The 17,449-nt window shown below is 41.7% G+C and overlaps 1 protein-coding gene across 1 annotated transcript in view; it reads right to left on the reverse strand.

Moving 5' to 3' along the window:
- nrxn3a (neurexin 3a) overlaps nucleotides 1-17,449 on the reverse strand; it is a 198,425-nt gene that overhangs the window by 59,213 nt on the left and 121,763 nt on the right. The window contains exons 12-17 of the mRNA XM_061886428.1: nucleotides 17,292-17,318; nucleotides 14,368-14,487; nucleotides 14,020-14,140; nucleotides 11,236-11,496; nucleotides 10,511-10,701; nucleotides 9,379-9,552 (exon numbers count right to left, since the gene is read on the reverse strand). Of these exons, the coding sequence (XP_061742412.1) occupies nucleotides 9,379-9,552; nucleotides 10,511-10,701; nucleotides 11,236-11,496; nucleotides 14,020-14,140; nucleotides 14,368-14,487; nucleotides 17,292-17,318 (894 nt within the window). The remainder of the gene's footprint in view (nucleotides 1-9,378; nucleotides 9,553-10,510; nucleotides 10,702-11,235; nucleotides 11,497-14,019; nucleotides 14,141-14,367; nucleotides 14,488-17,291; nucleotides 17,319-17,449) is intronic.

Here is a 17,449-nt window from a genome sequence, read left to right on the forward strand (position 1 = left end):
AGGGGTTTGACCTTGGTTTTGAGATCATGTTGTTGTAAGTACAAGGGGTTTGACCTTGGTTTTGAGATCATGTTGTAAGTACAAGGGGTTTGACCTTGGTTTTGAGATCATGTTGTTGTAAGTACAAGGGGTTTGACCTTGGTTTTGAGATCATGTTGTAGTAAGTACAAGGGGTTTGACCTTGGTTTTGAGATCATGTTGTAAGTACAAGGGGTTTGACCTTGGTTTTGAGATCATGTTGTTGTAAGTACAAGGGGTTTGACCTTGGTTTTGAGATCATGTTGTAAGTACAAGGGGTTTGACCTTGGTTTTGAGATCATGTTGTTGTAAGTACAAGGGGTTTGACCTTGGTTTTGAGATCATGTTGTAAGTACAAGGGGTTTGACCTTGGTTTTGAGATCATGTTGTTGTAAGTACAAGGGGTTTGACCTTGGTTTTGAGATCATGTTGTAAGTACAAGGGGTCTGACCTTTGTTTTGAGATGGTGTTGTTATAAGTACAAGGGGTTTGACCTTGGTCTTGCATGACCGGTTTAGAAGGGTACTAGTCAATTTGATTTCACTTAAACTCAGCTCGGCTCATTTTTGACTGATGGTACAAAATATGTACTTTTTTCTCGTGTCAGGCAATGAATCTTTTTACTGTAAGGAGTGGAGGGCAGATCCAACCCAATTTAGGTCGGCTCAACACCAAGCGTAGTATAAATATACAATATACAATCCGTACTATGAGAATATTAATACTAATGGATACAATTTGTTTAAGGGCTTTTCTAAAGAGAGCACCCGCCTGCTTCCCGGACTGCCTCTTGGATCTCGACCTTCCGCTTTGACACAGACCTCTTGACACCTTTCTCTCAGCCCCACGGACCTTCCCCTGCCTTGTCCCCGCTCTGGATTCAACACTCCGGTAAAACACTCAAGTAATTCCCACACCTAGTCTACTAGTTCACACTCCATTTCCTTAGTTTGTCTTATGTTTATTGTTTAACTATTATATATATATATATATATATATATATATATATATATATATATATATATATATATATATATATATATATATATATATATATGTAGGTGTGGGAAAAAATCACAAGACTACTTAATCTCTACAGAACTGTTTCATGAGGGGTTCCCTCAATCATCAGATTTAAAAAAAAAAAAAAAAAAAAAATTCTGCCCAGGTAACAAGGTGGCACAATTCCCCCTTGTGGACTTGTGCCGCCACTACTCCAACCAGAACAGTTTAGAAGTGAAATTTGCTTATAGTTCATCTGATCATCGTCTGTGAAACAACCTTCCAGGTAACCATCCACCAGTAAGGCAGAGGTGGACCTGCAGTCAAATGAAATTGTCTTACTTTGTGATTATTGTTATATTTGTTTGGGATTGACTGCAGGATTCATTTATCTTGATTCAACCCGCCAGCTACATCATTGGTGTTAGCGGGGAAAGACTTAACCTGACAGCTACATCATTGGTGTTAGCGGGGAAAGACTTAATATGCCAGCTACATCATTGGTGTTAGCGGGGAAAGACTTAACATGCCAGCTACATCATTGGTGTTAGCGGGGAAAGACTTAACATGCCAGCTACATCATTGGTGTTAGCGGGGAAAGACTTAACATGCCAGCTACATCATTGGTGTTAGCGGGGAAAGACTTAACATGCCAGCTACATCATTGGTGTTAGCGGGGAAAGACTTAACATGCCAGCTACATCATTGGTGTTAGCGGGGAAAGACTTAACATGCCAGCTACATCATTGGTGTTAGCGGGGAAAGACTTAACATGCCAGCTACATCATTGGTGTTAGCGGGGAAAGACTTAACATGCCAGCTACATCATTGGTGTTAGCGGGGAAAGACTTAACATGCCAGCTACATCATTGGTGTTAGCGGGGAAAGACTTAACATGCCAGCTACATCATTGGTGTTAGCGGGGAAAGACTTAACATGCCAGCTACATCATTGGTGTTAGCGGGGAAAGACTTAACATGCCAGCTACATCATTGGTGTTAGCGGGGAAAGACTTAACATGCCAGCTACATCATTGGTGTTAGCGGGGAAAGACTTAACATGCCAGCTACATCATTGGTGTTAGCGGGGAAAGACTTAACATGCCAGCTACATCATTGGTGTTAGCGGGGAAAGACTTAATATGCCAGCTACATCATTGGTGTTAGCGGGGAAAGACTTAACATGCCAGCTACATCATTGGTGTTAGCGGGGAAAGACTTAACATACCAGCTACATCATTGGTGTTAGCGGGGAAAGACTTAACATGTCAGCTACATCATTGGTGTTAGCGGGGAAAGACTTAACATGCCAGCTACATCATTGGTGTTAGCGGGGAAAGACTTAACATGCCAGCTACATCATTGGTGTTAGCGGGGAAAGACTTAACCTGACAGCTACATCATTGGTGTTAGCGGGGAAAGACTTAACATGACAGCTACATCATTGGTGTTAGCGGGGAAAGACTTAACATGCCAGCTACATCATTGGTGTTAGCGGGGAAAAACTTAACCTGTCAGCTACATCATTGGTGTTAGCGGGGAAAGACTTAACATGCCAGCTACATCATTGGTGTTAGCGGGGAAAGACTTAACATGCCAGCTACATCATTGGTGTTAGTGGGGAAAAACTTAACCTGTCAGCTACATCTTTGGTGTTAGCGGGGAAAGACTTAGCCTGTCAGCTACATCTTTGTTCTCCCGAGATGCAAAAGAACTGGAGCGGACATGGCGTGAAGGTGTGTACATGATTTAATAATACTCTAAAAAGTGAAAACAAAAGGCGCGCACCAGGCGGAGACAAAAACTTGGCTAACGAAACAAAAAAGCACTTTGACGTAAACCAAGGACATGAAACAGAAGACGCTCACTCTAGCATGAATGAAGAATAACTTACTTGCGGTGACGTGAGCAGGGCAGCATGGACTATGAAGTTGCAAGAAAGAGTAGACATGGCATGACGCAGCATGTGAGAAGATCAGGAAACGATGACACCAGAACGACCAACTGAAAAACCAGCCTTAAATAAAAATGACATGATTGAAACAGGTGCGTGAGTCCAACACGCAAGACAGGTGAACCTAATGGGTCGCCATGGTGACTAAACCAGGGAGTAAAAAAACAGGAAGCAATGGAGTCTTAAACAAAACAAAACATCATTAAAAAAGCATGATCACAAGACATGACAATAACAACATGTAATATATACATGATGGAAGTATATAGTATGTAGTATCTACAAACATTCATAATAACATGTAATATATACATGATGGAAGTATATAGTATGTAGTATCTACAAACATTCATAATAACATGTAATAAGCATGATGTAAGTATATATATCATGTAGTAACATTCATAATAACATGTAATATATACATGATGGAAGTATATATGTAGTATCTAGTAACATTCATAATAACATGGAATATATACATGATGGAAGTATATATGTAGTATCAAGTAACATTCATAATAACATGTTTTATCTATGTCACAACGTTGTCTTTTTTCTTCATCATCACTGATTACTGAGTAATAATCACATTACTTCATGCGAGCCAACAAACATAACAGAAATGTACTTACTGTACAATGTCTGCTCTCACTGGGGTGCGGACTGTTCATATACTGCCGTTTAGAAGAAGAAGAACTCCCAATCCTCTCAAAGGAAAAAAGGAGGCTCCATTGTAAGGAGACTTTTTGTCGGAGTTATTAGTTGATGTCGAACCCCAAGATGCAGAGATGGAGTGAGCAAACATGATTTAATAAAGCTACTAAGACAAACTCAAACAAAGGGTTCAAACCAAAGGCGCACACGTGGGCGGATAATAAACAAAAGGGCCTTTAGCATAGAAACTAGCAAGAAACAAAAAGGAACTTTAGCATGGAAGCTAGTGGATAGCAAACAGAAAAACTGGAAATAGCTAATGGCTAACAAGAACAGCTTACCGCTACGACGACCAGGACAAAATGTAGGACGACAGGTAATATCTGAAATGATCACATCTACACGACAAGAGCGACATGTGGCAACAACAACACAACGATCCAGCAACTGACACAAGACAAAGCAGGAGCGGGCTGATTGGCAACAGGTGTGGCCAGGTGCCAATCAGCCGCAGATGAGGTGAACACAGCACACAGGGAGACAAACAGGAAGCTGAACCAAAATAAGAGCACTTGACAGGAACTAAAGACAGGAAAAACGAAACACAGAGGAAATAAAGACAAATGCAGAAGAAAAAACTAAAAGATAGACAAACTGTCAGGGAAAGCCTGAAACATTTGATTTAGTGGTTAGAAGGCATTACAAAATAAAAGAATGTCTTCTTGTTACTCAGAAGGAGTGCAAAGTTCACTTTTCACTCCAATAGAAAAACATTCAAATGAATCAAACATGACAATTCTATAATAATCATATAATAATATAATAATAATAATAATAGAAATAATCATTATCATCATATAATAATAAACGCAATAAAATGAAGTTAAGAGTTTTGGACTTAAAGTCTTATCAAACATTTGTCATTTCCTGGCAGACTCTTATTTTGTATTTCCCATTTCCTGTTTTGAACAGTGAGCAGCAGTCTATTCAGCACCGATACTGTTTAGCTGCTGTGTTGAGAAGTGAGTCGATACTGAAATATCCATACCACCCATTTTTCTCCTTTTGATATCGATTCTCAATTTAAAACACTGATACTGGGGTTATTTGAGATGATGTACATGTGTGGGTCGATACTGATATATCCATACTGCCCATCTTTCTGCATTTAATATCGATTGTCAGTTTAAAAATTGATACTGGGGTTATTTGAGATGATGTACATGTGCGGGTCGATACTGAAAAGTATCCGTAGCGCTCTACCTGTGCGTGAAGGTGAATAGCTGGGCTGTGATGGTTTAAACAGCCTGGCTGAACTAATGTTGAATTATGCTGGACTTGCCAAAGTAAATAAGGGGTGCGGATCTGCTTTAGCATCAAGTATCATTTTTACTTTCTATTTTTTAAGTTTTGAAATGGGGTTTGGCTGGTTGTCAAGTCGCCGCCCATCAGCTGAGAGACAGCTGTTCGCGCTACAAGGTGAAAAGTTTAAATCCATAATAAATAAAAAAACATTGTCCTCAAAATTCTAGGCACAATACCCATAAGGTGAAACATTTAATTGTACGGACAATTTAGAGGACAAAAGGGAATGTTATTCCATTTTGAATAAGGTGGAAAAAAGCAGGCGCTGCGAATACTTTCCAGATGCACTTTTAGAGAAGACCTGAGTCTTCCCACTCCTTTTTCCGCCATGTTGACTTGTGCACATTCAGTCCTGTTACTTGCCATTGGTCGCTCCAAATCAAGTTAGAAGTGAACGTCAGCGAGGTTGATGCCTGGCACTTACCTGTCCCTAATCTTCTGGGCGACTCTTGTTGGTTCCGCTACATCGACGACTACGTCCGGACTGAATTGAGTCTTTTTAAAATGAGACAAAGTTGAGAAGGAAGTGGCAAAGCAAGTGAAAATAAAAGACAATATGATGCAGAGAAAATAAGTATTTGATCCTCCAGTCTTGATAAAACCCACCCAGAGAAGATGGCAGCAGTACTTGGGACTGCAGGATTTCAATCTGCCGCAGCAACGTGTGCCACAGTCTTGGTGACCATGGTCCAGACCACAATCTGCACCATTGTCCGGTATTGTGGATTTCTTCCATTTTGCAATTATTGTGCTGAGATTCGCTACCCGATCCCAATTTTTTTTTTGTCCTCAAGTGACACAAATCCGATTTTCTTTTTTGTCAGTGGAAACGCGCCAAAGTGCTTCAAAATAGATTCAGGCCACATCGGGAGGTAGTCCTGAATCACTTTGGAATCGGATATTTTCCATTGATTGATACTTTTATTAGTAGATTGCACAGTACAGTACATATTCCGTACAATTGACCACTAAATGCTAACACCCCAATAAGTTTTTCAACTTAAGTCGGGGTCCACCTTCATCAATTGATGGTACAAATGTAAACTATCAGCATAATACAGGTTTGTCATCAGAGTTTATACATTGAATTATTTACATTATTTACACATAGGACTTCAGTCCAAATAGAAATGTTTCTAAAACGTTTTCCCGTTTTGGTGCGCAAAGTCTTTTTTTCAACGGCCCAGTTAGTGAAAACAATACTCAATTAACTTTTGTGAGGATTCTCCATTCATCCCGTTTGTAAGTTTTACAATACAACTAAAACTATTCACACTTACTAAAGTGCCCCATGTGTGACGTGCGTAGGAATGTTTTCATGCATATTAGTACGGGCTATTGGAATGTGTTGGCGCTAGCGTTGTTAGCATTAGCTAATACGCTTATGAGTGTCTGTGTTAGTGTTATCGATTTACATTCTTTTTGAAGTTTTTCACTTTCACAAATTCCTCAGTAAATGCAGCAAAAGGTCAGCGTGGAGTTATTGAGTCTGTTTAGCTGATTGGAGAGCTAGCTTGTGCAGCTACGGTGGCTTGTGTTTTGTTTGATCTGACATTTTACTGCCGTTTACTAGTCCCTCTCTTTGTTGTGGCCCATGGTTTACTAGTCCCTCTCTTTGTTGTGGCCCATGGTTTACTAGTCCCTCTCTTTGTTGTGGCCCATGGTTTACTAGTCCCTCTCTTTGGTGTGACCCATGGTTTACTAGTCCCTCTCTTTGGTGTGACCCATGGTTTACTAGTCCCTCTCTTTGGTGTGACCCATGGTTTACTAGTCCCTCTCTTTGGTGTGACCCATGGTTTACTAGTCCCTCTCTTTGTTGTGGCCAATGGTTTACTAGTCCCTCTCTTTGGTGTGACCCATGGTTTACTAGTCCCTCTCTTGGGTCTGGCCCATTGTTTACTAGTCCCTCTCTTTGGTGTGGCCCATGGTTTACTAGTCCCTCTCTTTGGTCCGACCCATGGTTTACTAGTCCCTCTCTTTGGTGTGGCCCATGGTTTACTAGTCCCTCTCTTGGGTCTGGCCCATGGTTCGCATGAAAGCAAGCAATTGTGTCACGGTACGTTCTTAAATGACAGTACTCATCATGGGCTCACATAGACATCAGTCAGTGTTTCAGCATGAACATCGGTCAGTGTTTCAGCATGAACATCGGTCAGTGTTTCAGCATGAACATCGGTCAGTGTTTCAGCATGAACATCGGTCAGTGTTTCAGCATGAACATCGGTCAGTGTTTCAGCATGAACATCAGTCAGTGTTTCAGCATGAACATCAGTCAGTGTTTCAGCATGAACATCAGTCAGTGTTTCAGCATGAACATCAGTCAGTGTTTCAGCATGAACATCGGTCAGTGTTTCAGCATGAACATCGGTCAGTGTTTCAGCATGAACATCGGTCAGTGTTTCAGCATGAACATCGGTCAGTGTTTCAGCATGAACATCGGTCAGTGTTTCAGCATGAACATCGGTCAGTGTTTCAGCATGAACATCGGTCAGTGTTTCAGCATGAACATCGGTCAGTGTTTCAGCATGAACATCAGTCAGTGTTTCAGCATGAACATCAGTCAGTGTTTCAGCATGAACATCAGTCAGTGTTTCAGCATGAACATCAGTCAGTGTTTCAGCATGAACATCAGTCAGTGTTTCAGCATGAACATCAGTCAGTGTTTCAGCATGAACATCAGTCAGTGTTTCAGCATGAACATCAGTCAGTGTTTCAGCATGAACATCAGTCAGTGTTTCAGCATGAACATCAGTCAGTGTTTCAGCATGAACATCAGTCAGTGTTTCAGCATGAACATCAGTCAGTGTTTCAGCATGAACATCAGTCAGTGTTTCAGCATGAACATCAGTCAGTGTTTCAGCATGAACATCAGTCAGTGTTTCAGCATGAACATCAGTCAGTGTTTCAGCATGAACAAGAGCACCTTAGTGGGGTCCAAGCAGGGGATCAAATATTTATTCCCGCCACAGAAGAATGAGACCGCCATGGACATGAAACAAGGCCAAGCTGTGATTGATGGGATTTTATTTGGAAACACATGTTATTGTCGTACAGTGAATAACAAAGTCATGTTGTGTTCATGTCAGCAGAATGAAGTGCAGAATGGTTGCATGCAAACAGGAAGATGACCACAGGATCAAGAGGATGACAACAACCATAAAAGAACTCGTACAGGAAGATGGAGACATTTTGTCCAATGACATTTTCTTGCCCGTGCAGATCCAAACTGTTGGTCCTTCAAACTATGGACTATGGATCTTTTGAGTCTGAGGCCGACGTACTAACTGTTGGTTCTTCAAACTATGGACTATGGACTATTGATCTTCAAAGTCTGAGGCCGACGTACTAACAGTCGGTGCGGCAAAAGATGACACACCTTTCACCTTTGACCCGAGACAAGTAAGGAAGACTTCGAACTATAGTGAGAAAGGTCAACAAGAAGCTCTAAAAGTGCAGTATCAAAAGTCAAATGGAGCACCCTGTCATGTTTTTGTGTAAGTGGGATTAGGACCGGGCCAATGTGGCCCATAAAAAGTGCTTTGGACCCGCCCTAAAAGTGTGTAACCCAGGCAACAAGGACACTTAATAAGTTAGGCCCCGCCCTAACTGTGTGTAACCCAGGCAACAAGGACACTTAATAAGTTAGGCCCCGCCCTAACAGTGTGTAACCCAGGCAACAAGGACACTTAATAAGTTAGGCCCCGCCCTAACAGTGTGTAACCCAGGCAACAAGGACACTTAATAAGTTAGGCCCCGCCCTAACAGCGTGTAACCCAGGCAACAAGGACACTTAATAAGTTAGGCCCCGCCCTAACAGCGTGTAACCCAGGCAACAAGGACACTTAATAAGTTAGGCCCGCCCTAACAGTGTGTAACCCAGGCAACAAGGACACTTAATAAGTTAGGCCCCGCCCTAACAGTGTGTAACCCAGGCAACAAGGACACTTAATAAGTTAGGCCCGCCCTAACAGTGTGTAACCCAGGCAACAAGGACACTTAATAAGTTAGGCCCCGCCCTAACAGCGTGTAACCCAGGCAACAAGGACACTTAATAAGTTAGGCCCGCCCTAACAGTGTGTAACCCAGGCAACAAGGACACTTAATAAGTTAGGCCCCGCCCTAACAGCGTGTAACCCAGGCAACAAGGACACTTAATAAGTTAGGCCCGCCCTAACAGTGTGTAACCCAGGCAACAAGGACACTTAATAAGTTAGGCCCCGCCCTAACAGCGTGTAACCCAGGCAACAAGGACACGTAACAGGAGGCAAGAAGGGCCAATGGGATGCCAGTTGGCCGAGCTACTGGTTGTATTGAGCAGGTAGAGAGACCTGCCTGAGCTGGAGTTGAAGCCTAGGTCAGGCTCGGGTCTGAGGGACGGTGTACCTTCACATCCACGCTCAATCTGCCCGCTACGAAACAACGCGTCGCTGATCAGGTCTGGGAGGCGCCCGTTCAGGTCCACTGAAGCCAAACACCCTTGAAAACCTTCCCTGGAGGCCACCAGCTTAGGCAGACTGCCGTACATGCCAGGACCCAGTCCAGCGATGAAGAGGTCTCCTGGAGAACAGAAGGCAGGCAGGCTTCACTCTTGCAACATTTGGACATTTAGAGGTGTGGTGGTGCTCACTTCATTGGATATTCACACACAGTGTTACTGTTCAAACTGCAACCTTTCTTTAACCTTGTCAAAAAGTATGTTGTTTCAACCTGGTGTACAATATTGGTTGGGAAATGACCAAATTTCAACCTCAGAACCCGACATTGAATAAATGTTGTCCTAGAAGCAGGTTTCAACGTTTTATTTGAGCCGCTCAACGCCAGGAACTCATTCAACAAGTTATCAACGTTGTTTCAACGTCTCCTGCCCGCTACGTAGCCTGCTACTTGGAGAGCAGAGACTTTTCTCTGGTGGTCTTGGAGGAGGTCATGTGTTTATTGACTGAGGGGTTATAGGCACAGCACATTTAGGTTATGTATGTATTGACTGAGGGGTTATAGGCACAGCACATTTAGGTTATGTATGTATTGACTGAGGGGTTATAGGCACAGCATATTTAGGTTATGTATGTATTGACTGAGGAGTTATAGGCACAGCATATTTAGGTTATGTATGTATTGACTGAGGGGTTATAGGCAGAGCACATTTAGATTATGTATGTATTGACTGAGGGGTTATAGGCAGAGCACATTTAGGTTATGTATTTATTGACAGGGGTTATAGGCACAGCACAATTAGGTTATGTTTGTATTGACTGAGGGGTTATAGGCACAGCACAGGTAGCAGGACCACAACAAATGTCATAGCAAGGCACATTCCACATGAAGAAAGTCCAGCACCATACTCCTGATTCAGTCCATTTATAACAAAAAAGTTGTTTTGTAAGATTATTTCTTTTTCTTTTTGAAAAACCTAAATGATCATAATCACCTATGAAATACTACATGATATACTTTTTAAATACTGTACTAGATGTTTCCTGCAGGTCATTTGAACATTCAGCTGTCTTTTGCATACCTTTAAGGTCCAGGTTCTTGGCCCCATTGATGCTCTGGCTGGTGGCAGTGGCATCCACCTTCAGGGTGTGGGTGTTGCTGTTGTCCCGGGTGATGGCCACATTGTGCCACTGGTTGTCATTCAGGGCCCTTTCGCTTTTGCCCTTAATCAGATTTGGCCCATTTCCCAAGTCAAACACATAGTGGATGTACCTGAAAGCATTAATATTCTCCTGTGAGACACACCATCATCATTTCCGGGAATTGATCGGTGAACAACATTTTCCAATGGACAATGTTGTCCAACACTGCAGGTCTACCCCAAAGACAGAGCTAACATCCATCCATCCATTTTCTACCACTTATTCCCTTTTGGGTTCGCGGGGGGCGCTGGCGCCTATCTCAGCTACAAGTGGATACTGACTTAAAATATCATTTCCCTTCTCATGTATTCACAATAACAATGTTTCTACAGTTTGGTTAGTAAACAGGTTACAGAACGTAAACAAAGTATCGTTGACACTTTAAAATGTCTTCACCTAGAACAATTACAAATTTGAATGCAAAAAAAAAAATCCCAACAAGAAGCTTTTGTCTCTCTTGTCTCCCACGATTGTGAAGGCATCCATAATTATCAGCATTATTTAGTGAATCCTCTTTGAACAACGGTCAGTCCCAACTTGGCCATACCATATTGGCTTTCTCCGAGATGTGCCAACATAGCTCTCAAGTGTGTCTGACACCTACCCTTTGACCAGCTCCACAGCAATGAAATCACTGCCATCTCCTGAGTTGAAGAGAATGAAGCCGTCAGGGGAGGTGGTCTTGAACTGGAAGAAGAGATGCATGGAGGCGTAGGCCTGCAGGGTGGCCAGGCTCAGATAGCTGCTCTTGGACTTGAAGGTGACCGGGTCGGCAATGATGGAACGTATCCCGAAGCGGGCGTTGAGCTCGCAAAAATCAATGTCACCGTTCTTGCACAGGTCGATGTAGAGCATGCCGTTAAATCTATGGAAGTTGAAGGAACAAAGGCTCGGTCAAATGTGCTTTTATCAAACTGCAATCATGAAATATTACAGAGTACAGCTACACTGAATAGTAGGGACCAGGATTGTCCCCATACCAATATGTTGGTACCAGTAACAGAATGTATTTACATACTTTTCCAAATAAAGGGGACCACAAAAAATGTCATTATTGTAACAAAAAATGTTAGTGTACATGTAACATTGTCATGTCTTTGTGATCATGTTATGTTTGCTTTTTGACTCCATTAGTTCCGGTTTTTGTGCACCCTGGTTTGTTTTGGTTTCCGTGACAACCATTAGTTTCACCTGGCTCATTTGTTTGGACTCACGCACCTGTCAATAATCACAGCACTATTTAAGCCTGTTGTTGCCAGGCAGTCAGCCTGGCGACATCACCCTCTACGGACCCTTGATACCCGATTGATTGCTCACTTCTTGCCATAGATTCATGCTTTTCATGTCACACAGTAAGTCTTTTCGTTTTTGTTGTCCATAGTTCTGCCATTATGCAAGTTTTTGTTTTCAGAGCCAAGTTTTGAACCTCTGCTGAGAGTGCCTTTCGTTTCTTCCTTTTTTTGAGTTAATAATGAAAGATGTCATTACTTTCACGCCATTTCCTGTCCAGTCGATTTACACCACGGGAAAACAAACCACACCATAGCCCACGTCTTGACAAACATCAATCAATCAATCAATGTTTATTTATATAGCCCCAAATCACAAATGTCTCAAAGGACTGCACAAATCATTACGACTACAACATCCTCGGAAGAACCCACAAAAGGGCAAGGAAAACTCACACCCATATATATAAACATATGTTTATTATTGTCATTTAGTCCTTCAATAAAATTTTTAACATACGAGACAACTTGTCTTTTAGTAGTAAGTAAACATACAAAGACTCCCAATTAGTCTGCTGACGTATGCATTTAAATATTGTGTCCTTTATACACCTATTAATTTCTACACATTATGAGGGACAAACTGTTAAAAATGGATTATTCATCTACTTGTTCATTTACTGTTAATATCCGCTTATTTTCTCTTTTAACATGTTCTATCTACACTTCTGTTAAAATGTAATAATCACTTATTATTCTCTTCTTTGATACTTGACATTAGTTTAGGATGATACCACACATTTAGGTATGGATCCAAGAACAAAGCCCCAAAGCAGTGAAGTTGTCAGGTTGTGTAAATGTTAAATAAAAAGAGAATACAACAAATCCTTTTCAACCTATATTCAATTGAATAGACTGCAAAGACAAGCTATTTCATGAAAGATATCTATTACTGATCCAGAGCCAGGATACATGGGAGAAGTCTATTACTGATCCTGAGCCCAGATACATGGGAGATGTCTATTTCTGATCCTGAGCCCAGATACATGGGAGATGTCTATTTCTGATCCTGAGCCCAGATACATGGGAGATGTCTTTTACTGATCCAGAGCCCGGATACATGGGAGATGTCTCTTACTGGTCCAGAGCCCTGATACATGGGAGATGTCTATTACATCAGGAGGAGTATCTTGTGGAAGGAAAACAACAAAAGTACACCAAATCAAGCATGCGACAAACTCGCTGTGGCAAGCCCTGATTGGAAAAGCGGAAAGAAAATCCATCAATCCATTTTCTCACATTTATTCCCTATGGGATCGCTGGAGCCTATGGGGTGGAAGGCGGCGTACACCCTGGACAAGACGCCGGAAAGAAAATCAATAACAAAAATAGAATTTCATTAATTGGAAAACTGTCTACAGGCATCACTCAGGTGTTTATGTTTCAGTTTTTCATTTATTCAAGGAATTTACACAAAATCCAAGCATATTTTGTTCCCTTACTGAAGCAAACTCTAACCCCCATAAAAACTGAGGTACTGCATAATGGCTTTTGTTTACACCAGGTGTCCACATTAATATATACATGTTTTTTTATTCATATTATTTCAATATAATTGACATATAATTAATAATTAATACAACTGGGTATTAAGAGAATGTGAAAAATCTACTTCTAACTTGTTTACTTTCTTGACCACCTCTTTAAAGTTTTATAATCAATCAGAAAAATCAAGCAGCTAAAATGTGACAAACATGGATAAGTGTGGAGAGTTTTTTCCATTTTCCCACCATGCTTTGTCATGGACTTAAATGGGTCTCATTGGGAATATTTTATGGTGCATGGAGTTTTTTTTATAATGTCCACAAAAAAACAGGTTGTGTTGTGTCTGTTGACTTTTTGTGTTGTTTTTGTTGTTGTTTTTCATCATGACTAGGGAAGGTTGTTTGTGTTGGGTGATATAAGTAAATACCCACAGTGCATAATTAAAGGTAATTGACCTGCATTTCTTATGTGGTCCACTAGATGGCGACAAAAACAGCATCAATATTGTCAGACAATTCAAATGGTTGAAGTCTAGCTGTTGGTATTAAACTCCTGACGTCGTTTGGACCCCCCATGGTTCACACAATGATAGAAAGAGCAGCGAGCTCTTGTACCTGAGGCTCTGCAGATGACCAATGAAGCTGGAGGGGATGCTTGAAACAAACTTGCGCTCCGTCATGATGCCCGTTTCAATGTTGTGGAACTCCAGACGCGTGTGGTCGCCCACCATTTGGCCTGAAGATGGGCAGGGTGCAGGGGATGGGGATTTTGAAAAGAAAGACAAAAAAGAAAAAGGAAAAAGAAAAGAGAACACTGTCTGACACTAACACAGAAGGGCTGATTTAAGGAGAACATTACATGAACAGTTTTAGAGGGATGCCACTCCACATGACATTTCTCCAAGCTCTGTTTGATGCAAGGTAACAAAGTCATGAGCCCCCCAGAGTTATGCAAGTAAGTACCTTCTGCTACATCATCGTCAACGATTAGCTTGTAGATTTTGCCGCGACGCGCCACACGCACTGTATGCCATTCATTATCATTGAGCTTTTGCCCGGCATACAGCATCTCCGGTCCTTTGCCTGAGACAAATCATAAAGTTAAAGACATCCTGATCCTCCAACCAATCCTTTGCTTTCCCACCAGTCAGACAACAGAAGTTGCCAGTACGTCAAGCTTCAAACGTGGTTGTTTGGGAAACAAAGGTTTGGTTTCTTCAGTCAAATACAGATCAATAAAACAACAATCCACATTGCTCAAAGGATACATCGGAGGTATTTCCTCCCCTGTTGACTGACTTCTTTGACACTAGAATTGTCATGGTAGGTTTAATGTAACAGAGACAGGCAATGAAAATCCAATTCCAGAAGGGAGCTTATAAACTATTGGATGAAGTAAAATATTTATCTGATCTTGTGTTGACTCAATACTTGTTCTTCCCAATTTCTTCACTGCCTTTGTTGCCTTGGTTCTACCATTTAGGTCATGCCGGATGAACCATCTTCAGGGGCCTAGGAGGTTCAAGCCTGGAAGAAGAATGTTCCAGCTCCATGCTTGACTACAGCTGCTATTCCCCAAAGTGAACAGCAGTGGCGGACCACGCCAAGATGGCTGTTGTTCAGCAGCACCATTTCAGTACAAACGAGGCTTAAATCTTCCACTATACTTTGTCAAAAATGATTTGTGGAGCGATATCAAAGATTACGTCGGTCTCGTGCCCAGAGATATCAAACTATTGTCCTCCAGACGCCATCCTACACCACAAAACAGACGAAAACTCGGAAAAGCATGGAGGTCTACAACTTGTTTATGTGTGTCTGGGTCAAGGACATTGGTATCAACACTCTCCCCGATAAATATGTATCGTTTTTGCTCGGGTAAGGCTGCATTTCATGATTTAACTTGCCGTTTGTAGCTGTTTTTCTCCATCTTTATCAAATTATAACTATAGATGTCAACATTGTGTACGTGCTGAAAGCTTTGCTGTCTTTGGTAAAAGCTTAACTCTCGCTAACAGGGACGAGGGGGAGTACCAACCTGGGACACAGCCCTGAAGAGGTTGGACTGCAGATGGCGCCGTCAGCCTGCTACTGCAAGCAGGAAGACGGCGCCAACAACTGTTTGAATCAGCTGACCAGGCACGTCACAGCAACATCGCCTGACAACCTCTGGGGAAGGCAACAGTCGTGGCCGAAGGTATGGAAATGAACACAGGTCTGCCTATAAGAATAACAAAACCGTATAATTTATTTGAAGACCTAATGAACCTTTTTGGATTTGTTTACTTTTATTGAGACTCGTCGAGTTGGTGCTTTTCCAACCACTCGCAGCCAACGTGTGTTTAAGAACTACAAACAATTTCCAGATAATACTTATCCTAAACATTAAAAGTATATCAAAGACACCTTTACCGGAGGGGTGACTGCAGACTCATGCAATCTTCCACTCTGCTCCCTTGGACTGGAGAGTGAGCTGCTCTTCTCCTTTGCACAAATCTTGCACTTTTACACCCTTTTTGAGAACCTCTCCAGGAACTCTGAAGAAACGCTTATCCTTTCGGCGATTTGAACGATTCGTACAGCCAACAACAACACAAGCATAGAGCATTTTTCTCAGAGAAAGGCCAAATGGCACCTCGTACCCATTGAGAACAAAGCTAGCTTGACCACCACCAGTATTCATTGGGCATATTCAGTGTTTCTTTGGAGCCAATGCCAAATTGATAGATTTTAGTCCAAGGTGTCAAACTTTAGACCGGCCTGTACAGTACATGTGAATTCTAAAGTACACGCACCGTAGGGCCACTGCGCACTCTCAATATTTTTTAATCCAGGGCTGATCCTTCAACTTTCTCAGAATCAATCAATCAATCAATCTTTATTTATACAGCCCTAAATCACAAGTGTCTCAAAGGGCTCCACAAATCACAACGACATCCTCGGCACAGAATCATTTTTATCCAAGGCCGTGAAATCTCGCTTGAAGCTTCAGCGATGGACAGAAATCTTATAGGTCTTCCGTTTTGGAAACATTGCTCTATCTTTGCTTTTTTTAATCGAGCTAATGGCTTATGAGAGTTTTGTGCAGGTCCTTTGGCAGCTCTTTGGTCTTGCCAATGATGGTTGAGAGGTTAACAATGGCAAAGACCGTTACTGTGACAGGTGTGAGATTCTGAGTACTTTCCCAAAGGGTCGGGACTGGTTTGTGGGCTGCGGGGGTCAGAAGGCTTACTGGTCGGTAGGGGATCAAATACTTTTTTTCATTTTCTATCTCTGTTACAATAAACCTATCTGGATTGTCAATTTCTTTGTAAGGAAATTTCTATTCTGTACTGATTTCCTTTATTGTGTGTTGGCCAGTGAGTCCTCTCAAATAATTACCAGGCCTGCCCATCCTTGAGATTTTAGTTTTGCTATACATGCCAAGTTTCCATGAGAGAACATCGTCTAATATTTAGGAACTACTTTCACAGGATAGCCTTTTGTTTATCCTGTAATGGGAGAATTTTGAGGTAATGATGTACTAATCTGTTACAATTCTAGTTCAGATGACATTTATAATCACTAGAAGAAACAACAGAATACAACAAACTGCAATCCAAGCTGTCCACCTGATTAGTGGATAACTAAAAATGATAATGTCTTGAGAAAGTCCTTACCTGGACACCATCACTAACAGTATGTGGGTAGTAATCCTTCAAATGTATTGTGCATGGTTACTGCTATAGGAATGTTGTTCATTGAACATAATCATCAGTAGGAAACATTGACTTGCTTAAGAGAAGACGGTCAGGTGGTGCAAAAGTACAGTATCATCAACACATCATCATCATCATCATCATCATCATCAACACAGAAAGCAAAATGAAACTTGAGTGTTAACTTACTGGAGTTACAGTTTATCCTGATACAGTCTAGATGGGGAAGAATAAATGACAGATGAAATTGCATCCTTCAAGGTTATTGCTGCAGACATCCAAAAACAAAAGATCCACCCTTCCGGGGACGTACACATGTGGAAAGATAGCCATTTTATCAGCTCGGT

The sequence above is a fragment of the Nerophis ophidion genome, linkage group LG24, assembly GCF_033978795.1.
Source record: "Nerophis ophidion isolate RoL-2023_Sa linkage group LG24, RoL_Noph_v1.0, whole genome shotgun sequence".
In the NCBI taxonomy this organism is placed as follows: Eukaryota; Metazoa; Chordata; class Actinopteri; order Syngnathiformes; family Syngnathidae; genus Nerophis; species Nerophis ophidion.